The sequence below is a fragment of the Canis lupus genome, chromosome 29 (assembly GCF_003254725.2).
Source record: "Canis lupus dingo isolate Sandy chromosome 29, ASM325472v2, whole genome shotgun sequence".
In the NCBI taxonomy this organism is placed as follows: Eukaryota; Metazoa; Chordata; class Mammalia; order Carnivora; family Canidae; genus Canis; species Canis lupus.
In genome coordinates this window covers 16,088,836-16,115,141 of record NC_064271.1, presented here as the reverse complement: position 1 = coordinate 16,115,141, position 26,306 = coordinate 16,088,836, and the positions used below count along the sequence as shown (strand labels likewise).

At 40.2% G+C, this 26,306-nt stretch overlaps 1 protein-coding gene across 12 annotated transcripts in view; it reads left to right on the top strand.

Moving 5' to 3' along the window:
- Positions 1-26,306, top strand: part of LOC112678549 (LINE-1 retrotransposable element ORF2 protein) — a 156,662-nt gene that overhangs the window by 79,842 nt on the left and 50,514 nt on the right. For 8 of the 12 annotated variants that reach the window (XM_049103845.1, XM_049103840.1, XM_049103835.1 and 5 more), the window contains 3 exons: positions 1,953-2,125; positions 10,606-10,751; positions 11,569-11,633. Coding sequence is in view for 1 of the 12 variants with exons in the window: in XM_049103846.1 (XP_048959803.1) it covers positions 10,606-10,751; positions 11,569-11,633; positions 14,604-14,667 (275 nt within the window). In the remaining 11 variants the exon portion in view is untranslated. Of the gene's footprint in view, positions 1-1,952; positions 2,126-10,605; positions 10,752-11,568; positions 11,634-14,603; positions 14,689-26,306 lie in introns of those variants that run through there. The other 4 variants (XM_049103846.1, XM_049103837.1, XM_049103836.1 and 1 more) reach the window with 4 other exon arrangements.

The window sequence follows — 26,306 nt, the reverse complement described above, 5'->3', positions numbered from 1 at the left end:
GTTTGGATGTGTGAATCCTGGTATAAGGCAGCAAGATGATGCATTCTTGGTCAAGTGGAGAATGGATGGAGAGGCAGCATGCATTTGTTCATAATCTAGCTAACAGACGTAGAGTACTTTAAGCTGAACAGGGCAGGAGAAGGAGAAAAAAACCATAGCCAGATAATATACAGTCAAATCAGTTCTACAGAGAATAGGAATTCTGGGTTAAAAGGAGGGTAACATGATTGGAAACAGTGCAATTCACATGAGAGATGTGATTGGGGAGTGAACTGGAGATGGTAATACTCTCTGCATTGTTCTCTCACTGGATTGATCACGTTGTGTTACAGTCATGTCATATTTACATTTACTTTGCTTTGTCACATAATCTGAGATAAGACAGGTACCCCTATAATTTCCCCAAAGGGAACAAAGGTAGATTCCAGACCTAGAAATGGCATTAAGTTTAGATGATAGCTTAAATGAAAAAGAGATGTTTTGGGGGTACCTGTGTGAAGGGGTCTATGGTAAATTTTATTACAAAATTATCACTTATATCACATATTCTATTTACCAGGCACTATTCTGAGTTCTTAGATTATTTCATCTAATCTACAGAATGGCTATATATAGTAAATTCCATTATTCTTCCAGTTGAAGACACTGAAGGATGAGGAGAGTAAGTGAGTTGCCTGGAGCCACATAGCTCAGAGTGGTTAAAACCAGCTGGTCTGCTCTGGAGCCTAGGCTAGGTTCCCATATAATGTAGATAAATTATGTTGACTTAAATAATTTCCTTCTTTGATACGGTTACTAGTCTGGCAGTTAGGGGCAATGTGGTTGCAATATACACTTGCTTTTGAAATATTTAGTTCTATTATAGAAGTTGAATGATTTTTTAAAAACGTAAGTGAAACATTTAAAGTATGTTACATATAAACAAGCAGTTAGTAATTAGAACATTCCTGAGTCAGACATAGGTGAAAAGGAATAAAAGGATCAAAAGATATCTAGTATTTATGAGGTCCTGGGTACTAAATATTCATTATACACTAAATGTATATGGGATCTATGAGATGCTAAGTATAAAAAAGACACAAAGTAGTCAGGTTTCTGAATGAACACCTAATATTCATGAGGCCCTAATTGATAGTGCCATTCTGACCCCATGTGTCCTCTGACCAAGAAATACAAATTAACCGAGGGCTGTTGATCAGCTCACTGATGAGTTATAGCTATGGCCAGAGGTAATTGTCCCTACATCTCTCTAAGAGAGTTAAAGTATGTGCCCAAGGCACCTTCCATCTTTGGGCCCCCTTGTTCAAATCTCAGTTCTGGTCACTGTAAGATAGGTATTTGTGTGGGGGCAGGGAAAAGAGAGAGAGAGAGAGAGAGAGAGAGATTGACTAAGAGAAAGAGAGAGATTGAGGACAAATGAACACTGCTAATCCAGAATTCGAGCAGTGCGGTCCTTCCACACTGAACCTTGTTTAAATGTATTAACTTATCCTGGCCTCCTTTCCTTTCTTTCTCCCTATGTGTTCTAAATGGATTTTTAGCAAACCATTTCATGACTTCCTGGTAGTATTTTTGGCATTTTGATAGCCTGAAAAGGCATCAAGATAATTTCCAAAAAAAAAAAAAAAAAAAAAGATAATTTCCCACAGGAGGGTGGTAGAAATTGGCTCTCAGGACCTTAGCGTGACCCCTGATGATTGTGCATGAGATCGCTTGTGGGCAAATATAAGTTGGGAGGTACTATAAACAGAGAGACTCCTGTTTGCTGTTGGGCAATATTCTGGGGCTAGGGCCTCAGGAAGGAGGTTTCTGATGATAATCCATCTCTCTGGTCTGCTCCGGTAATGAGGTAAAGACACACAAGATAAGCTAATCTATCTATCTATCTATCTATCTATCTATCTATCTATCTATCTATTTAATATTTAAAGATTGTATTTATTTATTCATAGAGACAGAGAAAGAGAGAGAGAGGCAGAGACACAGGCAGAGGGAGAAGCAGGCATCATACAGAGAGCCTGATGTGGGACTCGATCCAGGGTCTCCAGGATCACGCCCTGGGCTGCAGGTGGCGCTAAACCTCTGCGCCACTGGGGCTGCCCAAGCTAATCAATTTAAAGACATGGTAAGTATTGAAAGGTTTTTATGTTGGAGAGAGATTTCATCTGTTCTGATTCTATGAGTGGAGCTGTGGGAAATCAATTCCATTTGGAGCCCAATATGGGATGTGAGGGCGAGGAGCAGTGTGGGGACTGGCCGTGGAATGGAACAAGGTGCCATAGGGTCCATAGAACTCTGAGTGAGATGAGGTGGGGAAGAATGAGAACAAGGCTCAGCCCCAAGAGGTATGTATGGCAGCATAGGTATTTGTTTATTCTGCATATATTTGGCTTTATGTAGCACACTTCTTCCAAACCCCCTCTTTCTGTTCTCTGATTGGAATGCTACCCATGTCCCCTTGGTGACTGATGTTAGCTGATGGTGCTGATCAATTAAATTATTGGTGTCAACTTCAGAAAGAACACTGTCATTAATTGAAATTCATCGACTAATAGATTTCTCTTTAAATGTCACGTTTCCATAGCAAGGTGTTTCAATAAGATATAAAATGTTTCAACAAGTTACTATTTTAAAAGAAGTTTATTTCATAAAAGGAATTTGAAAGAAAATCCTCCTATCTTTACCTACACTATATTATCATTTGCCTCATAACTCAATGAAGCAGAAACAATAGGAGGTCATCTTGGCTTGAGTTTGGTCTTTGGTACGTGGACGCTCCTGCTCTGGACCCCAGGACCACCTGTGGTGGCTACCCTTTAATTATTCACTGTGACTGAAGATTTTGGTGGTTCTATTTCCACTTAATGTTCCCCATAGAGATCTGATTTTCTCTCTGCATATGCTAACTAGTAAACTAACTTGTAGCACAATGATTTTCAAACTATGTTCCACCAAGCACAAAGGCAGCGATCTCCCAAGTTACCGCAAGGTTGTTAAATATGCTGGTTCTGGACCTTAATTTTAGAGATTCTGACTCAGTAAGTCTGGTGTGGGGTCCACATTTTCAGAACCACCCTCCTGGGGAGGGGACTGGGTAATAGTAGACAGATAGGTGGCCTTTAGCAACCCTTCCCTATTTTCTACCGGAGTACAAGTTTTTTAAAAAGTCTAAAAACAACTTTTGTAAAGAATACTATGTTTATCGCATCCTAATATGACTTTCAGAAACTTAGAGACTTTCAGAAGCTTACAAGAAGTGACTCTGTAACACAGGGTGTTACTAGCTGTTCCACTTCCGGAAAAACAGTAAAATGCTTAGTCTACTACTTCTTCCTTCACCCTGTCCTTTACTTCCGAGCAATTGAATTCTCTGTGATGTGTAGGGGATGCTAGTGGATATTTTCATGAAAAGATTGATTGAAATATTTTAGAGATGCTCTCCCACTCTTGCATGAAAGATTATAAGAAACTAGGAAGCCTTCCTACCTTCCCTCACATATAGGGTTGGTGTCTGAGACTTAAATACAGTAAAGTCTTGTGTTCCTACAATTTAGAAGATTCTGGTCACTTGAGGCTGATTGAGAGATTAACTGGATTTTGCTTCTAGAATTCATGCTTTTCTTGAAAAAAATATAAGGTATGTTTAGAGCATTTAAGAAGATAGAGAATGGGACTTCATCTAGTTGAGAAAACAGGTTGCTTTCTTGGTATCTGCTAATATATTGATGGTAATATTTGTGGCAGAATTTAATCTGAAGACTGCTCTATCTGTAACCTGCTACAAATTAAAGCATTTATTAACAAGTTGATACAAATATACTTTCATATAAGAACATTTAGAATATCTGGGCGCTTGGGTGGCTCAGTCAGTTGAATGATTCGTGATTTCCTTTCAGGTCATGATCTCAGGGTTGTGGGATTGGGCCCAGCATCAAGCTCCGTGCTCAGCAGGGGGTCTGCTTGAAGATTCTTTCTCTCCCTCCGCCCCTCTCCCTCCCCCTCTTGCGCACGTGCTCTCTCTCTCTCTCTCTCTCTAAAATAAATCTTAAAAGAACATTTATAATATCAAGTTGACAATTGAACAATCTTTTGAATTATTAAAATGAATCATTTCACATTACAAGAAAACTTCTCTTTGCCTTAAAGAAAAACCAAATTTCCTGAGAATGAGAATCAGAATAAATACTGGTTTAGTTTAAATTTTATGATAACTAACATATGTTTATTTAACAATAAATATATTTATCTGATAATGAATATATTTATATGAACAATGTAATGGCTAGCTAGTGCTTTCTTCTCAAAACAACTGTGCCAATAGCCCTTCAGTTCTTTTAAGTGTTCTTTATTAAATAGCCAAGGAAGAAACACATTGCTGGGAAGATGGAATTAGACATACTTTTTCCTATTTCTTTGGTTAAGTACAACCCAAACCCTGGACAGCATATATAAAACACACATAAGAAGATTATGAAAGGTGGAGAGAAGAAGGCAGAACAGCTAGGAACCTTAAGATTCAAGGAACACTATAATGGTAAATTCCCTGGGTTTTCTTTTTGTCTTGTAAATAAAGACTTGGAGCTTGATAAGCCAGTAACCTGGAAGCATCAAGTGTAAAGAAAGCTCCAACATAAGCCTGCTGTCTGTAGCCAAAGGACTAAGAGTCAATTTAGGAAGACAGAAAACTATTATTTATTTGTTTATTTAATTTTTAAAGACAGAAAACTTTTTTTTTATACCTCCCCCACTCTGGCCCAATCTAAGACAGAAAACGTTTAGATAGTAAGTGCTCTACTCCAGTCAAACATCACAGGAAAACCATGGTCCTACCTTAACCCACATTGGAAAAGACTCCTTCACATTGTAACAAGGAAACCTCTATGCTGGAGAGAAGTGGGAGGGGACCTAGTAGAGAGTTAGGATTTTCATCACTTCTCAGTGGTAATGAGACCACTTCTCTGTCCTCATGGTATTAGTAGAGGTATGTTATCTATATATAATGTAGTACCCTGAGCAACCACTAAAAAACTACAAAGAGGCATTCAAAAATAATATAGATAAATCTAAATAGATTTTTAAAAAATTTTATGTAACATTAGGAAATGTTTAAGACAGGCCAAAGAAAACAGAAATGGAAAACTGGAAGAACAAAGAGAAACAAGAAATACAATGACATCCTTAAGCCACAATGTATCAATAATTACATTAAATGTCAATGGTTCAAATATACAAACTATAAGACAGAGATTGACAGAGTATATTAAAAAACATGGCCCAACTAACTATATGATGTCTATAAGAAACTCACCTCAAATATAACAATAAAAATTGAGAGTAAAAAGATGGAAAAAGATGAAAATTGTAAACATTAACCAAAATAAATCAAGAGTGGCTTTATTAATATCATAGAAAATATAAATAAAATAATCAAAGGTCTAAATAAATAGACATATATTCATGGTTTTGAAGACTCAGCATAGCAAGATGTCAATTCTCTCCAAATAGAATGTGCATGTTTAATACAATTCTTATCAAAATCTAAGCAAGATTTTTATAGATGAAGACAGGATTATTTTAAAATTTATATGTAAATGCAAAGGAACTAGAATAAACAGTTTTGAAACAGAGGAATAGCGTAGGAAGAATCACTCTGTCCAATTTCAAAACTAATTATAAAGCAACACTAATCAATATTGTTTGGTATGCATAGAGAGTTAGACACATAGATCAATGAAATGAAGTAGAGAACTCAGAAATAGACCTATACAGATTTGCCCAACCAATTTTGACTAAAGTATAAAAGGAATTAAATACAGGAAAGATAACTTTTATAACAAATGGTACTGGAGAAGTTGGACAAGCAGAGGAAAATAAATCTTGCCTAAACCTTATGTCTTATACAAAATTGTGGGTGACCACGGACTAGCTGAAGTAACTGAACCAAACCAGGCCTGGACTTGCATCCCTCATTCACTCAAAAGGCTTGGGAGCCTAAAGGGTGAATAGTTGGTTGATGCTTGAGAAAGGGCTAGAGCAATGGTTCTCAGGGCTCACTTGTACGTGATTGCCCACATAACACAATAGATACAACTTATTCTGACCTGGTCATAAATGTAAATAAGGGTCTGTGCTGTCCTTGCTGGTCTGTTTACCATATCTAATATTCCTTTGAAGTATGCACATCTGGAGCAACAAGCTTATCTATTTACCAAGGTCTTCTGGCACCCATGAGTCTGTCTTACATGCTGAAAAAGGGGAACTTTGGAGGGTTTCACAAACATGCTAAAAATAGATACCTTCTTAGCTTTGTTTTGCTCATGCTATAAAATGTTGTAGAACCTTGAATAAAGCTGGCACTGCTTCGACATCATCCACTGTGTCCCTCCTGTCCCCATCTCTTTAATTTTCTTTTATTTTCCTCATCCTCTTATCCTTGGGACCCTGATCGTGTTGCCGCAGCACGCACAACACAAAATTTAACTCAAAATTGATCTTGGACTTAAATGTAAAGTGCAGAATTATAAAACTTTTAGAAAAATATGGGAAAATCAGTTTGAGATCTGGGGCTAGGCAAAGAGTTCTTTGGGTGGACGCCAAAACCACAATTCATAAAGGGAAACTTGATGAATTGGACTTGATTTGAGTTTAAAACATTTGCTCTTTGAAAGACCTCATTGAGAGTATAAAAGAAGAGCTACAGACTAGGAGGACATACTTGCAAACCACATCATCTGACAATGAACTAGTATCTAGTTCTAAAGAACTCTCAAACTTCAGTAAAAGAATAATCCAATTATTAAATAGTCAAAACACATGAAGAGACATTCCACCAAAGTGGATGTATACAGGGCAAACGAACACACAAAAAGATGTACAAGATTATTATCCATTAAGGAAATGCAAATTAGAACTACAATGAGATATTACTATACACCTACCAGAATGACTGAAAAAATGTGATAATACTAAATGCTGACAAGGATACAGAGAAGCTGGATCACTAATACATTGCTGTTGAGAATGTAAAACAGCACAGCCCTTTCTGGAAAACAGTTTGACAGTTTCTACCTATGCAACCATTAAGTTGTATTTTTGTAGTATCAATAGCTAGGCTTCCGTAGTGACTATTGTTCATCTGATTGACTCAGACTATTTAAAAATAGCAGTTGCTTTCAATGAAGTTATGATAAAACTGTAAGCCTGGGAACCATCTTGCCTTGGATGCCTTTGGGTATCTTTCATTCTTTTGTATTAATTTTAAGCCTTGCTATTACCATTATTTCTAGGTTCTTAGATGAACATCATTATAACTGAAATTTTGACAACTTTTTAAAAAGAGCTGTAATCATTATTTCTTCTAGGACATTGACTTTGAACCCATTTGGGACTCTAGTAAAGTCTCCCATAGCTGGCCCAGCAAAATACTGGGAAAAGGACAAAGTTATTCTGTTTCTCACTTGCTACCTCCAGCTGTGCTCTAGTCATGAAGCCAAAGGGAATGCATTGCTAGGCATGATGTACCTGTAACATGAAGTACCTCTGGAAGCCCTCCTGAATTTTTAGCCGCAGACCTAGTGAAGGGACTTAAGTGACCCTCATGTCTCTTTGCTATTAGATAAATGGACTGTGGCACGGAGAGAACTAAAATTCCTCTGGGGGTATATTAGAGTGTCTGGGTCCAGAGGGTCCATCAGGTTCGGCCTGGTTGGTTGGCCTCCAGATCCAACTGTGGGCTCCAGGGATTTCTTTGCAGTTAAGTGACTACCCAGAGTGATCCCTCTTCCACGGAACCCGCACCTTCATGGGGCATACTTCCTTGGGATTTAACTATACATTGGTCCAAATCGAACCTGTAGCGTCCAAAGTCCCAAATGATGCTGCCCTTTCACTAACAGTGCTTTTCTTTTCTTTTCTTTTTTTTTTTTCTTTTCTTTTTTCTTTTCTTTTCTTTCTTTTTTTCTTTTCTTTCCTTTCTTTTTTCCTTTTCTTTTCTTTAGAGAAAGCTTGCGCAATTGGTGGGAGAAGGGCAGAGAGGGCAAGAGAATCTCAAGCAGGTTCCATGCAGGGCTAAATGTCACAGCTCTGTGATCATGACTGGAGCCGAAACCAAGAGATGCCCAGCCAACTGAGCTGCCCAAGCACCCCAACAGTGCATTTCTAATTGGAAAAGGATGGTGGTTTTGAGGCCAGGGAGGGTATTTAATGCATGCTCTTTGCCTGATTATTTTTGAACCCTGGGGGTCTGGGCTCTTGGTATTTGTCTGGCTGTCCTAGTGTCTTAAGCTCTGGGAATGATAAGTACTATGTACTGGGTTGGAAAGGTCAGCCTTGCCAGAAAGAGGTTCTGTCCTTGTTAACATCTCAGCTTGATTAATGTCTGCTGCTTCTATTTTTCCCTGCATGTTTTGTTCCCTGGATCTTTGGTTCACCAATTCTTTTATTTACTGAAATTTGGAAGGTGGAGACAGAAGAAGAAAAGATTTTTAAACTTTGAATTCTCACTGGAGTCCAGCACATGATTTTTTGGGTTCAGGTTGGAAATATTTGGATAAGACTAAATTTTAATTTTTCTCTTTAGTAGATTATCCTTGATTTTTACTTTATTCTATCATCATCAAAATTCACTGTAAGTTTGTATGTATCTGGATTGTTTTGTGTTGCAGAATCCTTCAGGCATGAGTGATGCTTATTTAGGCAATTGTATTCAACATCCATAATCCACATATAGATATTCAGTCATATTGGTGGTAAAAGCTTCTTAGGATGTGGAGTGGCATAGCTGTTCATAATGGGAAATTCTGGTTAGTGAAAAATAATTTTTGTGACAATAAAATACTGAAGAAAAGAACCACTTACCATGGTTATTTATAAACTACAATCCCTTGTAGGATCTCAAACAATAATGAAAAGAAAAACAAGAATGAGAACTTATCCCTCCTGAGAGTTTACTTTTTTCACTCTACATTCCCTAGCCGGAAGCCTCAATTTTTTAATCATAAGTTTTTAAGAAGAGCATCATTTTGCATTTCCTGGACAATATATCATGCAGTGACTCACAGTGCTGGGGTGTGCAGGGCAGGCACATCAGGTTGCTCTGAGAACAAGATGACATGATGTCACAGAATCAGCTCTGTGTAATGCGTCATCCACACAATATTACCAAGAAGCTCTTGGCTTGATTCTGAATCTCAGAAGATGCTGCAAAATGCTGGAGGGAAAAAAATCTGTCTAATGGGACTGTCTACTACACTCATAAAATAAAAATCAATTTGATCCTTTGGAGGTACCTTTACTCCCAAAGGATCCCAGTGTACTCAGCTCCTGCCCCAGGAGTATTAGTCATACATCTCTGAAACATCATCTCCTCTGTGCTAGAAAAGGCAGGCCCCTCTGAGGCAGCCGTCTCTGCAACAGGTTTTATTTTGAGAGGGATATTAAATAGTATTTCTGAATAAATGACAGGGGAAATTATAGGGAGGCAAAATGTAATTTCCTATGTGGGAATTTGAACAAGACCCTGTGGTTAATAATTCTCCTTTTTAATTTTTTAAAAGATTTTATTTATTTATTCATGAGAGACAGAGACATCGGCAGAGGGATAAGCAGGCTCCATGCAGGGAGCCTGATGCAGGACTTGATCCCAGGATCCCAGGATCATGCCCTGGGCCAAAGGCAGGCACTAAACCACTGAGCCACCCAGGGATCCCCAACAATTCTCCTTTTTTAGACAACTGCATGGTTTAAGAGGAAAGCTCCCTGTATATTGCAGAAAACATAGTGTGAGTTCACAGGGTCTTGGATAGGATGAAAAGGTCAGAGGAAACAGGTGAGAACAGTTGGAGGAAAAGTAGACTGTACCTAATAATGAGAAGAAATCAACCAATAAGTTTAAATGGATGAGAAAGGTATTAGGTTATCACCTGTATGAAAATGTGTCAGGTGTTTTGAGCTCTTGAATGTCCAGCATCTTGAATATGGAGAGTTTTTTAAAAGACCATCTGTTCCATCTTCTGCATTCAGGTTAAATTGTTTAAAAGCAACTTGGCAAGATAAGAAGGTACCCTGCTTTAAAAAAAGTCCTGGGAAAGAATACCAGAGAACAAAAGATAACATATTACCTAAGTTAAATTCCTCAAGTTTCAACTAAAGCCAGGCTCTCCTTGTTCTTTGTTAAATGAAAAATAGCTTCTTGTTATGTGAAAGCCATTCCCACAGTTGAAAGATACTATTGTGTGGCTCTTTTTGTTAAATTCTAATTCCATTTCCTTAAAAGTTTTTCTAAATTTCATTTCTTATTTTTGACTCTATGAAGATATTAAATAGAAGAACACTTAAAACCTGCCAGAACTTCACTTATTTAAAGCACTGTTGTTATTATGACTATTACGATTATTATAATTTTATTATTTCATACTCCTTTTGAAGAATCCATAGAACCCTTCATGGAGAATATGTCTAAGAGCTAAAGAACTGCCAGGATCGGAAGAAGCCAGTGAAATCTTTGAATTTGTGTCTTTGTGTCTGTGTAGCACAACGAGAGACATGCTGTAAACTAATTAGTGGAAATGTAGCGCAAAACCAACTTTGATTGAATTGGACTTTCAGGTGGCACCTGTCAAAGTGCATCAGACACAGCATCATTGGAGATTCTTGGCAGTACCAGTTATTTTGGTCCAGTCACCGGCTGTGGGGTTTCAACATGGCTGGTCCTGTTTTCCTTCCAGAGCTGGTATCAAATGGCTGTCCCTCAGGTATACTTCCTGGGAATGGTTAGGATCAGCTCCTCATGAACAATCACCATCATTCCATAGGTTCAGATTTGCAAGGGTAATGTTCCAGAGACTGTTGATTTCTTCCTTTGTAGTCTGTCAGTGATCCACATAAGTTGCACTGGGTGGTTGGTGGTGTCTGGCTTCAGCTTCTTTATCTCATGTGTAAATAACTATGTGAAGGTGATGCCACGTGTTAATTTGGCCAATTGTAAAACTCATTAAAACAGTAGAGTTATTTGTCCAAATAACATATAGTCATAGCAGATAAAAAACCAAATACTTAAATATGATAAAGTATATTTTTTTACTCACTTAAACTCACTTCAGTTTCTACTAAGGCTAATCTTGATTCTAAGAAAATATTTTAAAAACATTCAGCAAATATATGAGGCATCCTTTGGTACCATGCACTGTGCTAGGCATTGGATTTGCAATAATGAATAAGACAAAGTTGAAATTTGTGCAGAGAGATGACAGTATGCAGGAATGCAGTCTTCTTAGGGTTTGAAAACCTGCTCTGGAATTACAGTTCTTTTAGGATATGTATGGTACCTGGGATCTAACTTTAGTTTCTCAGAGTTTCAGAGCAGGAAGTATGCTCAAACCCTTGTAAGTAGCAGAGGAGTAAAAATTAAAATGTACCAGGTGAAAGCATGCTTTCAGTGGCCTGCTTCTAGTTCTCAGAAGAAAAGTGTTACTTGATCTTTGTTTCCCTGTGGTAAAGCAAAAGAGAAAAAGGAAAAATGTGGGGTCATGTCCACAGCATTAAGTCTCATGATGTTTTTTTTTTTTCTAGAGGGCAGTTGCCCTGGTAGCTTCAAAATCACTTCAGCTTTCCCTCATCTTTCATCAGATGAACAGGTAGGTTAGTTTCATATTGTGATTTTCTTACCTACTTTTTTCTGATTCCCTCTGGTTTTTATAGTGTGGCCTCTGAGACAGTTTTCTTATGTTTTAAAAATAAGTGTCTATTATAGAATATGTTCACTAAAAATTGTCCATGCTCATTAGGTTTGGAAAACAAACGTATATAGAAAAAAAGAGAAAAAAGGCTATAACCCCATCATCTAAGCATATCTACAGTTTATATTTTGGTGCACTATCTGCCCCACTATATTTTTCTTTGCATGAGTTTTATTTTAAAATGTGAAATCATAACATATGTATACTTTTGTTCCCTTTGTCATTTGATTTATCATTACTTAAGTATTTTCCATAGTATAACACTCTTCAGAATCCATGTTTTAATTATGTCATAATATTCCATTGAGTGAAGTCACTTATTTTAACTATGTTCTCTCATATATAGACTTCCAGTTTTTCAGCATAAACCATGCTAAAATGAATATTGCTGTGCAGATTATGTTAATGTAAACCTAAGAAGATACTAGTTTATATCAAAACTAATTCATCAAATAGTCTTGAATAAAACATTGGGCTTTAAAACAGAACTCTAAACTTTTTTTTTTTAAGATTTTATTTATTTATTTATTCATGAGAGACACACAGAGGCAGAGGGAGAAGCAGGCTCATGCAAGGAGTCCAATGTGGGACTCAATCCTGGGACTCCAGAATCACACCCTTAGCCGAAGGCAGATGCTTAACTGCTGAGCCACCCAGGGATCCCAATTCTAAACTTTTCAAACACCTACTGTAAGCCTCTCTCTGGTCCCCTCTCTTCCCATGAGGAGGAGAATCTTGCTGCCTCTGTATATTTCTCCCCCATCAACTATGTCATTTCCCCAATCCAAACATGCCTGAATTGATCCCTTGACTGTCAGATTTTTGAATGACCAAGCCATTTTTTTGGAATGGTTCAATCAGCCCATATGTAGCTACCCCTAATTGAAGCATAGACTTTAGCAACTATCTGATAAATTTACCTCAAGCTTCCTAGAATCAATTTAGGTCTGAAATATCTAGTTTGGTCAGTGTCAGGGACATTGTAATTTAGTGATAATTGCTGCATTTTTTTAGGGGAGGGATCCAGGACCTCTCCTTGACAGAGTATGGAAGAATGGAGTGAGGCAACTGGCAGGATAGTGGGCATGGAAAGTCTAAGAGATGTGACTTGGAAGTAGGAGGACAGTCTGGGAGGTGGTCAGTGAGAGAAGGCTCAGTAATTTTTCATCTGAAGTCAGCTTCAGACATTGTTCATGGCCATGAACATTGAATTTAGATATGCTCACATGCTTGGTTGAATGTCTTGGTGAGGACCTGAATTGGAAAAGGAATCTCATGCAGCATATTGTATCTATTTTGATTGATATTTCCTAAGATGGACAATTGGAACATTAAAGATTTTATGAGCCAATCGCATGCTTTAGAGCTATACAATGGCACATAATTCATATAATATTTAAATGGAAAGTAAGATGTACATGATGACTTCGGATAATTTTATCATTTGATTATAAGTTTGGAGCCTGACAGTTTAAGCAACAACCAAGACCAATGAGTAAGAGGATGTAAAACATCACTGTTATCCCACCTAACTGTGACCATCCAGGACTTTTTTGTACTATATGCAGGAGCTGCTTCAGGTAGGCAGGAGGCAAGGACTGTGTGTGTGTGTGTGTGTGTGTGTGTGTGTGTGTGTGTGTGCGCGCGCGCGCGTAGTGGTACATGTTACTCTGTTATGAGTACCTTATGGCCAGACCCTCCTGGGCTGATTCTTAGAATCAGTCATTACTACTGTTCTGTGCACCCAACATGCCAGTGGGTGTGACTCTGCAGAAATGTATGTGTACCTACTTATTATTGGAGCTTCCTTGGAGGTATCTGGATTTGGTCAAGGGTATTGCTTGGCTGTATGCAAATTGTCACTTTTACCATAGCCTCCTATGTCTTCTTTTACCCATCTGCATGATTCTCCTTGCTTAGGAAGCAGTGAGCAGCAGTTGGGCACCAAGGAATCTGATTTTTCAGTGCCAAACAATTCAACTCTGTTTTTTTGAGTTTCATTAGGGTCCTGAGAAAGCATGTGAAATTATACCTTGCCTGCTAGGTTGGACATATGGCTTTTACCCCCACAGCTTCTGTGTCAGGCTGGGAATCACACTAGTGATGTGCTCTCTGATTATGTAGGAAGAAGCTCTCTGGTCCTAATTGTTTTCTACATAGCTCTCGTGTTACACAGAGACCAAGAAATAAAAGGGGTTTGAAGTGTGGTGCAGGCAGCTACACATGTGTATAATTGCAATTTTCTTTTCAGTACTTTTCCCCATTAGGATTTAATTGCTCAGAGATAATTGAACCACATACAGGTCATGAGGACCTTATAAAGGGAAACTGCATCATCTTGCCAACCGCTATGGTCATTCCTGGGACATCTTCCTTATCCTGGCTCTGTACAATGTAGAACAAATGAATGGTGTTTTAGGTCTTGGTGCTGATGAAATGTAAAGAATCTAGGGTATTATTCATTGTGCCAAAGAAATTGTCTTAGAGAAATACCAAAAGCTGTAATGTCCACTCAGTTCAGTTTTAGTGAGGAGCTCTACCAGGTCAAAGCACTTATTGTCGAGGGAGATGAGCTTTTTCTCAAAGCCAACTTATGTAGTTTAGCTGCTTGCATGAGCGGAACTGACCAGAATTGACTGAACTGTCCTCTTTATCTAGCATATGTAGTCTCAACCATGTAGCTACCCTGAGACATACCAGTTCTCACCAGGCCATTCCCAAGTGTTACCCCAAAATGGACTGTGTGTAACACGGAGAAGCAAACTTGTTTGAAGAATGCAGTTGAGCTGGGTGGATGACTGTGATGTCATAAGCCTCAGAGAAGAATAGCTGTTGTTGGCTTTTCGGTGTTTTGTTTTTGTTTTTAAGGGAGGAGGAGTGGTGTCTAGAAGCAGCAGGAGGAAGCAGGAAGAATGTCCACCTGTCTTCGTAGTGTGTGGGAAGCAAGTGGATGAGCTTTCTCCACTGAGAGGCCTTCAAGGACAGTGATATCATTAGTCATCCAATAAATATGTGTTGAGTACACCCTGAGTGCCAGGGAAGCAATGTGTATGTGCATTTATGACCTGGGGAGATAAACATGATGCAGCACTGAAATTGATGCTCTTCCAATCCAGCTTTCAGTCAAGTTGAGGAGGATCAGTCAGATGGAAGCAGAGGTCTAAGAGTGTGAGGTTGTCCAGGAATTCATTTACAGTGGACAGGAGTCCAGGCCAGAAGGGATGGTGTTGGAGGAAGGGAGCGGAGGGGGTCTGGGTGAAGGAATCCAGAAAGTCCCTCTCTTATCCCTGCAGCTGCTTCCTGCTGCTTTTTTCCACACACTCTCATACTCTTTCTCCTGTCCACTTGGTAGAGAACGTTGCTGTCTGCAACGACCCTGTGCTTTCCCTGCTTACGGGACCAGCCCAGATTGAAACTGGACATTCTTAGCCCCAATTCCAAATTTCTAACTCTGGTCCAACATAGGTCACCATAGCCAGGAGGGTAGGTCGCAGAGTATAAATATGCCTGGAATGTCTAGTTTGGCAAGGGGCATTTTCCAGAGAAAGGAGGTTGTTGAGAACTGGGTGAAAAGCCTGAAAGGTGTCTTCTCTGGACCACTTTTCAGAGTTGGGGAGGATGTTGGGTGTAAGTCCTCTCGTGTTGAATTTTTATAGGGGCAGCTGCTGTATTTGGGTTCACTGGAAATTGTTGCTTTTCCTCTGAAGCCTCCTTCAAACAACTCCAAAGGCAGAAAAATGCCAAAAAACTCTCCAATCTAATCAGATTAACCTTAATAATAAAGAGACAGTTTTACTCTCCTGCTCTAGTGTTAAAAGGAATTTACATTGGGTTTCCTTCTCCTGCATAGGTCATTGTTCATTGGCAGCATGTTTTTATTCATATAGAAAATGTAGTATATGCTTAATTCAGATGAGAAATGAATATACATCTAAATGACAGAGTAACCTTTTACTAATTTTTCTCAACCAGCTAAGCTTCCTATGTGTGCAGTTCTCATCTTGCTGTATAGGAGGCCTCTTTGCTTCTTAGACACGCTCTTTGTGCATGCAAGGTCATCTGTCAGAGCTGGTACAGCTGCCGGCGTCCCTGAGCTGCTGGGCCTGAATCACTCTTCATCTCCTGGTGCTGACGGCAAGATCAGCCCTGTTATTGATGATGTCAGGCTTGGCCTTTGGTGTCTGATGGATGGAGCCTTGGTCCGGGTTTATGGATCATATTTTTAATGGAAGACAGTCAAAACTCAAAGAATTTGAGTGAATCCTTGGCTTGGCATTCCCTGCTTGGACAGACCTGCCGACAAGACTAGAGAAGTCTATTTTTAGAGCAGATGGAAAAGACCTATCAGGGGCAGAGAGAATAAATCAGGCTTTATCTCTGAATTCATTTGCTCCATTCATTTGTGGTTTATGTTTCCAGTACAATATTGCTTACTCGATGTGCAGTAACAGGGCAGTGATCTGGATCCTACCCTCAGGGGGATTTCTGTCTAGTAACAAGCAGTTTCCATCAGCATGAGTGCTTTGATAGAGAATAGAAGTATTAGGAGGGAGCTTAGAAGTGTCTGACCTACACATGGGGGGAGCCAAGAGGGGTCTACGAGGAGGTAGTTAATGGAGATCTGAATGATGGGTAGCTGTCAGCTGGTGAGGAGGGCATGGAGATAATGATGTGGGTACGGGTACAGCTACTTTGGAGATAGGAGAGCAAGGTGTGTTAGGGCATCTATGGAAGCTCAAGAGCACAGGCATGGGGTGGCCTAGGGCTAGGGTAAGAGCCACATTGTACAGGCCAAGATGCTGAGACTTTCTTCCAAATAGAATATAAACCACTGAAAGGCTTTAAGCAAGGGGGTTGCAGGCTCTTCTCCTTTAGCACCTCCAGCGTCTCCTGCGGAGTCAACAATGCTTTAATGAGATGTCATGATTTCAGTTTGGTAAATGTTCCCAGGCGCATCGTCATTTTACCAATGTGCATGAATTAGAAGTGATTTTTTAAAAAAAAAATATGTACTTGATCCTGTCTGTTGGGGTCAGCTGAGGCCCTTTCTTGGCTTCCTCTCTTTATATATTCAATTCCTGCCAACCTTTGAGACTCAAGCCCTGGATTCCTGTCCAGTCTGGCCTCTTGCCTTGATGGAAGGATTGACATCTGTAGGAGCCCATGACATATGTTTGTCTCTGCTTGCCTGGTGGGAGGTGAGTTATTTTCCCTGTGAGGCATACAGGAGCCTGTGTCATTTCTGCATAGTCTGTAGAAAGTGTGGGGACAGGAACTTAAGTCACAGCTGTTACATCGAGGCTCTGCAAGGATCCCCACAGGGCCCAATATGCTGGAGGTTTACTTGGGTACAGAGAGGTTATTTTCATCACTTTGGAGCTGTTTCATTCTGCGCTTCCACTCGGGTGGCCTTCTTGCTTCATCCCACCATTTGCGTCAACAACTGGGGGTGGCAGGGGGTGGAGGACACAATTGAGGAAGATTCCAGTTGTCAGTAAGATTGGTTTATGTGCTCTGTGCTGGAAATGCAGGAGGACAAAGTTCAGTTTTATCCCATTCCGAGTTTTATTTCTGACTGTGATTTCTGGAGACCTGAAGGTGTTAAAAATGATTTAGCCAAGAATATGGGCCAGGAGTGAACACACTGGGGTGGCCTGCTAGCTTTGCCACCTACTGACCATGTGAACATTTGGCAAATAAGCCATAAATTTCTTCTCTAACAGAGTGGGAACAAGGATTCAGAGAGTTACTGTGAAGGCTTTTCTTTTCCAGTGTTCTTGAGATATAATTGACATATAATATTGTGTGAGATAAAGGTATACAATATAATGATTTGATACACATCTGTATTACAAAGTGATTACTACATTACTATAATAAGGTTAATTAACATATGCATCACCTCACGTAATTACAGTATTTTTGTGCATGATGAGGACATTTGAGATCTCTCTTACCAACTTTAAAGTATTTAATACAGATATTGTTAATTATAGTCACCATGCTATATATTATTTTCTTACAATTAGAAGTTTTTAACCAGCATCTTTCCCAATTCTTCCAACTCCCAGACCCTGGCAGACACCTTTCTAATCTCTTTGCTATGAGCTTGGCTTTTCTTAGACCCCACATATAAGTAAGATCATAGAGTATTTGTCTATCTGACCTATTTCATTTAGCATAATGCCCTCAAGGTCCATCCATGTTGTTGTAAACGGCAAGATTTGTTTCCTTTTTTATGGCTATAAAATTTTCCTCAGGGTGTGTGTGTGTGTACATGTACGTGTGTGTGTGTGTACATGTACATGTGTACCACATCTTCTTTATCCATTTATACATCAGTGGACACTCTGGTTGTTTCTGTGTCTTGGCTATTGTAAATAATGCTGCAATGAACATGGTGGTGGGGGAAGCAGATATCTCTTTGAGATAGTGGTTTTATTTTCTTAAGGTACTTATCCAGAAGTAGGATTGCTGGATCATATGGTAGCTCTATTTTTAGCTTTTTGGAGGAAACTTATACTGTTTTCCATAGTGGCTGCACTAATTTACATTTCCACCAACAGTGCAAAAAGGTTTCCTTTTCTCCATATCCATGCCAGCACTTATTATCTCTCGTCTTTTTGATAATAGCCATTCTGAAAGTGTGAGATGATATCTCATTTATCTCATTGTCATTTTGATTTGTCCTTCCCTGATGATCAATGACGTTGAATATCTTTTCATGTACCATTGGCCATTTGTATGTCTTTTGGAAAAATGTCTACTCAGATTCTCTGCCCATTTCTTAATCAGATTATTGTTATTTTGCTGTTGAATTGTATGAGTTCTTTATAGGTTTTGGATATTAACCCCTTATCTGATATATGATTTTTTGTTTTGTTTTTTTTTTTTGATATATGATTTGCTTGTATTTTCTCCCATTCCACAGGTTGCCTCTTCATTCTGTTGATTGTTTCTTTCACTGTGCAGAAGATTTTTAGTTTGATGTAGTACCACTTGTTTAGTTTTATTTTTGTTGCTTGTACTTTTTGTGTCGTAGCCAAAAATTGTTGCCAAGACCAATGTCAAGAAGCTTTTTTCCCATATTTTCTTCTAGGGGTTTTACAGTTTCTTGTATTTTAGTCTTTAATCCATTTCAAGTTAATTTTTGTGAGTGGTGTAAGATAGCGGTCTGGTATCATTCTTTTGCATGTGAATACCCAATTTTATTGAACTGACACTATTTATTGAAATGACTATCTTTTACCCATTTAGTATTCTTGGTTCCCTTGTCAGGTATTAGTTGAGCCTATATGCCAGGTCTTGATTCTGTTCCACTGATCTACATGTCTGTTTTTATGCCAGGGCTATACTGTTTTGATTACTATAGCTTTGTAATGTAGGTTAAAATTAGTATAATACCTCCAGTTTTGTTCTCCTGTCTTAAAATTGCTTGGAGTATTTAAGGCCTTTTGTGTATGCATATGAATTTTAGGATTATTTTCTGTATATCTGTGAAAAATGCCATTGGAATTTTGATAGGGATTGCATTGAATCTATAGATGGTTTTAGATAGTGTGGACATTTTAATAGTATTAATTCTTCTGATCCATAGACATGAGATTATCTTTCCATTTATTTGTGTCTTCTTCAGTTTCTTTCATCAATATCTGATAACTTTCAGTATAGCAGATCTTTTATCTTCTTGGTTAAATATATTCCTAAGTATTTTATTGTTTTTGATGCTGTTGTAAACAGGATTATCTTCTTTATTTCTCTTTCAGATATCTCAGTGTTAATATATAGAAATGCAATTGATTTTTGTATGTTAACTTTGTATCCTGAATAATACTGAATTTGTGTATTAGTTGTAACAGTTTTCTGGTGACTCTTTGGGTTTTCTATATATATGATCATATCATCTACAAACAGACAATTTTAGTTCTTTCCTGTTTGGAAGCATTTTATTTCATTGTCTTGCCTAAGTGCTTCAGCTAGGATTGCTGTGAAGGCTTAATTGTACTTAGCAGATGCTCAATAAATGGCCACAATCATTAATGAAGTGATATACAGTAAAAAGCTAGCCATTATTAGTATAATGACAAGTGGTGGAAAGCAGGGGCTCTAATGATGTGGAGCTCATGTTCTCCAGAACATTATAGAATCTGTGCAGCAAGGAATTGGCAGGATTCTTCCTGCATGAGTACGTTCCCACCTGTGTTGCCTTGCTCGTCTCAACCTAATCACATATTTTGCCATCACCGTGAAGGATCTTAGCACATTAAAAGGATGTGTGTAAGACAAATTGGACTTATGCTGCCACAAACCCACCAGAGCACATTGAGAACAAAAGAGTGAATCTAAACATACACTTATTGATTAGACTCCCTTGGGTGAGTAGCCCTGTACAGAGATGATGGCCCTGTTTCACAGTTCATTAGTTGGAGATTAAAAGCTGGACATAGGCACAATCTTAGGCATGGCAATTATTGAAGGACAGCTGTGACCCATACTTCCAAATGAATCGTCAGTGTTATTACTATAGTTGAGGTGGAAGATAGTGGTTTTAATTTTAAAACTTGCTTTGAGAAGGCCAGGTGCTGCAGACAGAAGTAAAGGGCCTGGCACCAAGCAGTGTTCTTGATTGCTCCAGCCACAGCAGGGACCGGGACTAGCTCCAAGTAGCCTTTGGCATTCAGGGGGCATGAAGGTGAAGAAGCAGTGACATCTGCAACCTCCTGACTTCTCCAGATGCTGGAGGAGAAGTGAACTGCACATTGTAGCTCTAAGTCTACAGTTGCTATTCTACCTTAAGGGTCTTCATCTAGAAGAATGGGTTCACAAGCCTCAGGGAAATGTCAGTAACAAACATTCAGAAAAAAAAAAAAACTTTCTTAATTTTGGCAACAATTCATGAATAGAGCTTGAAAGATGACCTTCAAGGCAAGGGTTTGGAGATTCTGAAGTTTCACCCCATGGGTCCCTGTCTTTGCTGAAGTTCCCAGCTGTCAGGACCAGGCTGGTAAAAGATCGACTAAATTTGCTAGCTCACTTAGTTGTCCTTGAGGCTGGAGTCTGGACAGAGGTCACTTAAGCCTGCTGACCATGTGTTCCCTTGTAGTCCTGGGGTGAAGGGAGGCAATGGGGCCAGCGGCACATCTTGTAAAATCCACCACCATCTGTGTTCATTCGTCAACAAATGTTTGATGCCCATGATGTACCCAGTACTGGGCTGAGGAGGATCTGGGACTACAGAGAAGAAAGTCTTGTTTCCTGTTCTCAGAGTCATTGTAGGATGGGGCAAGCACAGATAAGTGGAGTGTAAGTACGATGTCACAGGGACTAGTAGGCAGGATATCAGGGAAGTGCAGGGGAAAGGGCCCCCAACCCAGCTCAGCCTGGAGGTGATGCTTAACCTGTGGCTTTAAGGACTGTTATGAGTTGAATAGTGTCCCTTCCTGCAAAAGATATGTAAGAATCTTAAATCCTTAGTACCTCAGAATGTGACCTCATTTGGAGTTAGAATTTTTTTTTTTTAATTTGAGAGAGATAGTGAGAGAGACACAGAGAGAGCATGAGCAGGGGAGAAGGGGGAGAAGGAGAATCAGGCTCTCCGCTGAGCCAGGAGTCAAATGCAGGACTCAATCTCAGGACCTTGGTCCCAGGACCCTGGGATCATGACTTGAAGGGTGCATTGTGTAAATCATAAAGATCTTGGCCTGGTACCATGCTAAGAGGTTTGGGTTTAATTCTGAAAGTGATGGGGAACTACAAAAGAACTCCACAGTCAACTTGGTAGCATTATAGAAATGTAGTTTTGAGGGGTGGTGCTTGGGGAGGGAGGTTGCTGTGGCAGGCCTGGCAGGGAGTGACAAGATCTAGAATCAAAGCAGTCACTAAGAGAAGAGGGGCCAAGAGGAGGTGCTACTAAGGAGATGGTGACTGGCTGTCTGTGGAACAGAATGGTGGGATGGGGGAACAATGACTGATGATGCTGGTGGTTTCATTGAAACGGGGACAGAAGAGGAGCAGTTGCCTGCTGGAGAAGATTGGTGTCATTCTAGACCTGTTAAGTTTGAGGATCCAGGGAAACATCTTAGTAGAGAAATCCTGCAGGGCCCTGGGTAAATGTGAGGAACTTAGGGGATGTTGTCCAGGCTCTTACCCTATGTGGAAAAAGTCACCTGTGAGTTAGCTATGCTGCAGGTGGCCTATAGGTCCCACCAGAATGCTCCCCACTCTCTACTGTGCTCAGAGGGGCTGAGTTGCAACCTGAAAAGGCCCCATTCCTCCCTTCTTTCTCTATGGCTTGGACACTAACTGGGGTCCCCAGTTCATACCAGACAGACCATATGTGGCTACTCAATTTTGCTGGCCCAGGGCTGGCCTAAGAGGTGGATGTGTTTGGTCATGGGTCAGCCTTTGGGAAACCCATCTTAGAGATCTGATCTAGTCTCCCAGTCTGAGCCTAACAACTCCTAATCCAGATACCTTGTTCTCATTCTTCTGATCTTTCTGATCTATACTCTACTACATTGCTGTAATTTGAGCTGTGGGCTGATGTCAGTGGGCACAATCCTGGGCTTTACATCTGGAGAGCCCCTCATGTGGGGTTTGACTTTGACTTTGCCCCCCCCCCCCGCCGTGGATTGTGCAGGCAGCTTCATTTTGCTTAGTTTCCACATGCCTCAGTTTCCTCACCTCAGTCCCAGCCATGGTCATCATCCTTATTGTAGAGGGAAACGTGCTCTCTAAAGGAAAGGTACTTCACAGCTGTACATTTAAAAAAGTCTTCTCAGTGTTATTAATAATATCTTGCCTGCTGGAAAGACCACTGTATTGTTTTAGGCTCTCTGCTGGGAGCTCATGCTTGGTATTTGATTTCTTTCCATTGATACCTTATCTTTTCCTAAACTAACTCTCTTTTAAGATTTACTTTTAGATTACCTTAAGACGGCTTTCCATTGGTGTTTCTCTGTCACCTTTTCAAGTGACTCTTGCAGCACTTTATAAGCTTCTATTGAAGCATGCACTCACTTTTCTCCCAGCCTGAGCTAAGGGCCTGGACTCTCTCTCAACACCTGCTGGCTACATTCAGGAACGTTATACTCATTTTCCAGCCTCATAACTAGATGAATTATATTATACTCAGCTCAAGACCTGTAAGCCAGTCATTCACAGTGAGATGACAGAACTGGATTCCTCATTAGAAGATGCTCAGAAGGATTAAGGGAAAGGCTTCATTACTATTAAAATCAACTAACATCTGTCGGATGCCCACACGGTAAAAGCTCCATACAGCACAGAGAAAGGCACAGCTTTGTCATTATCCAGAAATTCTGGGCCATTGACCAAATAAAGGAGAAAATCCTCGTATGGGTTCCTGTCATCAATAAACCCTTAATATTGGATCCCGTGACTCCCCAGCCTGGCTGTATATCAGCTCCCCAGCCTAGAAGTACAGAATCTGGAGGGTGAGATTTAGGAATCAGTGTTTTTAAGAATACTTAAATTTGAGGCCTGCCATAATGCTCTCACAGGCACCTTGATGGACAGTGCCATCAGGGATGGGAGCAACTTGATTGCCTTTACCCATCTTCCTTTATGCTCACTCTCACTTACTCAGTCAACATGTATTTTATTGAGGGCTGGCTCTAGGTCAGATGCCTCATGGTCAGTGCTTCAGCTAACATACCAGTGAGTAGGAAGGACACTTCCATGCTCCCAGGAACCCAGCATCTTCTGCTGTGACCTTTAGGCTTGCCTGGATGAGAGAAGGCCTAGAGTTCTGCAAAAGGGAAGTCAGAGTCTTTGTGGCTGGGAGCATGAGGAACTGTATAAATAGGGAAAGACCCATACAACTTCTCTCTTTCTTGCTTTTGCCTTTTTGCCACAAATATTTATGGAGGCAACACTTTATGATTTGGATCTAGGTTACTTTGGCTCCAAATGCCATCCACAGATAGTGTGGTGCCAGGCCAGTTCCTTCTGTGACATGGGACCTCCTAGTGCAGAAAGGATAGCTTGAGGGTGTGGTTCTGTGGTGTGAAATCAAGGCTTGGACACAGACCTTGGCTACTGGGTCTCAACTGAGCCAGCACCTCCTCAGTGGGGTCACCGCTAATACCCCAAACACCCAAAGAGTCACTGTCCATCTTAGTACTTGGTTTTATTTTTTTCATGGAAGTATCACCATCTGAACTTATTTTGTCCTCACTGCTTTCTTGTTTTATGTTGCTTCTTTCTGCCAGAATGTGAACTCCATGAAGGGGGACATCTCAGGCTAAGAGAAAGAGCAGGGTGAACTCAGCCCTTTAGATCGTGAGAGGGCTCTGGTGACTGAAGTACAGTGAGGAAGGGGAGAGGGTTAGGAGGTCACTCAGAGAGGCAGGCAGGGGCCATTCCCTTGTAGGTTCAGTGAGGACTTGGAATTTTATTTTAAGGGAAATAGGAAACCATTGGAGGGTTTTAGGCAAGGGAGATGTATGACTTAATTTATGTTTTAAAAAATACCCACCTTCCTTTGTGCAACTAAAACATTACCAGCACCTGTCTAGAGCTGAAGCTGGTTTGGTTTTTGACAAAATTTTGGGTTTCACCATGCACTGATGACAGACACTAGCCTTGAAAAGGCAGCAAGATTTAAGGTAGACTACATCTCTGAAAACAATGCCTAAATCTTGTTCCCTGTTGTTCCTTGAGATGGGGCACCAGGTGCAAGATTTCCCTGCTGCACTCTGCTTCTGCTTTGACAGTTGCTGGTGGCACTGGCCTTGTAAGAAAGCCCTGGACCTTCTTTCAAGCCTGCCTTGTCCTGTGGTCACTGGTTCTGTCTTCCTGCCCACCTTGTACTAGGTTAGGCTTCTAAGCCTCTGTGTCTTTGCTGTCTCTGGTTTGCCTGGAGACCTGTGTCCAGGACTACCATGAGTCCATGTACAGCTTCTTGGAGCTCAACAAAGGCAATTTGGTGCAGCTTGGTTGTGAAGCTGTGTGGTTTTCTTGTGTGACTCACCTGGCACTCAGCAGGGAGTTGGACTGGGATGCAGGGCTTCTGTCTCCTATTACAGTACTTCTGTTATAAAGTGTTGTTTCTAGATTTTCCTAGGGCATTCAAGTGAATCCTCTGTGGAGTATGTTTGCTGGCTTTTTATGATACTCCTCCCTTAAACCAATATGCTTTAAGATATCTAACAAACATACATTAAGTACAGATTAGAAAAAGTTGAGAAAGGGGAAAAAAGCAGAGAGAAAATGGTATAAAATGAGGCCAATTTAAAATGCAGACTGGAAATTCTTTACACTTGCTTATGGGTGGATGACAAATTTGCTCCTCTACAAGCAATGTAAAGGACAGCCCTGCCCCTGCCTGCTGTGGACAGTCTCTGTGGCTGACAGATTCATGAGGGGTGGAGGTGTGCTGGTTCTCAGCCTTGTCATGAAGGGTAAGGTTCCTTTTCAAACACATGGCCCTCTTGGGGACAATGCAGACAGTGTAGGCAGGTGTTCATGGGGCCAGGCTTGCAAAAGTAACAGGACTAAAAGAGATCATGTGCTGTGGGGCGAGGAACATCTCAGTTTTAATCCTACTGCTATGCTTATTAGCTGTGTGATGTCAAGCAAGTTTCTTAATCCTTAAGTGTGTCAGTTTCTACATCATAAAATCAGGCTAATAATGCTTATCTTGTGAAGACTGAATGATCTATGTAGACTCATAGGATGTATGCCCCCAAGTGCAGCCATTAGCGTTGTCATCACCAAGATGAGCAAGTTGATTGACAACTGGCTAATATTTATTGAAACCCAACTATATGAGTATCTATACTACCTTACTTACCCCACAACAACCCTGGAAGGAAGGCATTATTATTTTTTTTTTTTTTATTGGTGTTCAATTTACTAACATACAGAATAACACCCAGTGCCCGTCACCCATTCACTCCCACCCCCCGCCCTCCTCCCCTTCTACCACCCCTAGTTCGTTTCCCAGAGTTAGCAGTCTTTACGTTCTGTCTCCCTTTCTGATATTTCCCACCCATTTCTTCTCCCTTCCCTTATTTTCCCTTTCACTATTATTTATATTCCCCAAATGAATGAGAACATATAATGTTTGTCCTTCTCCGACTGACTTACTTCACTCAGCATAATACCCTCCAGTTCCATCCACGTTGAAGCAAATGGTGGGTATTTGTCATTTCTAATAGCTGAGTAATATTCCATTGTATACATAAACCACATCTTCTTTATCCATTCATCTTTCGTTGGACACCGAGGCTCCTTCCACAGTTTGGCTATCGTGGCCATTGCTGCTATAAACATCGGGGTGCAGGTGTCCCGGCGTTTCATTGCATTTGTATCTTTGGGGTAAATCCCCAACAGTGCAATTGCTGGGTCGTAGGGCAGGTCTATTTTTAACTGTTTGAGGAACCTCCACACAGTTTTCCAGAGTGGCTGCACCAGTTCACATTCCCACCAACAGTGTAAGAGGGTTCCCTTTTCTCCGCATCCTCTCCAACATTTGTTGTTTCCTGCCTTGTTAATTTTCCCCATTCTCACTGGTGTGAGGTGGTATCTCATTGTAGTTTTGATTTG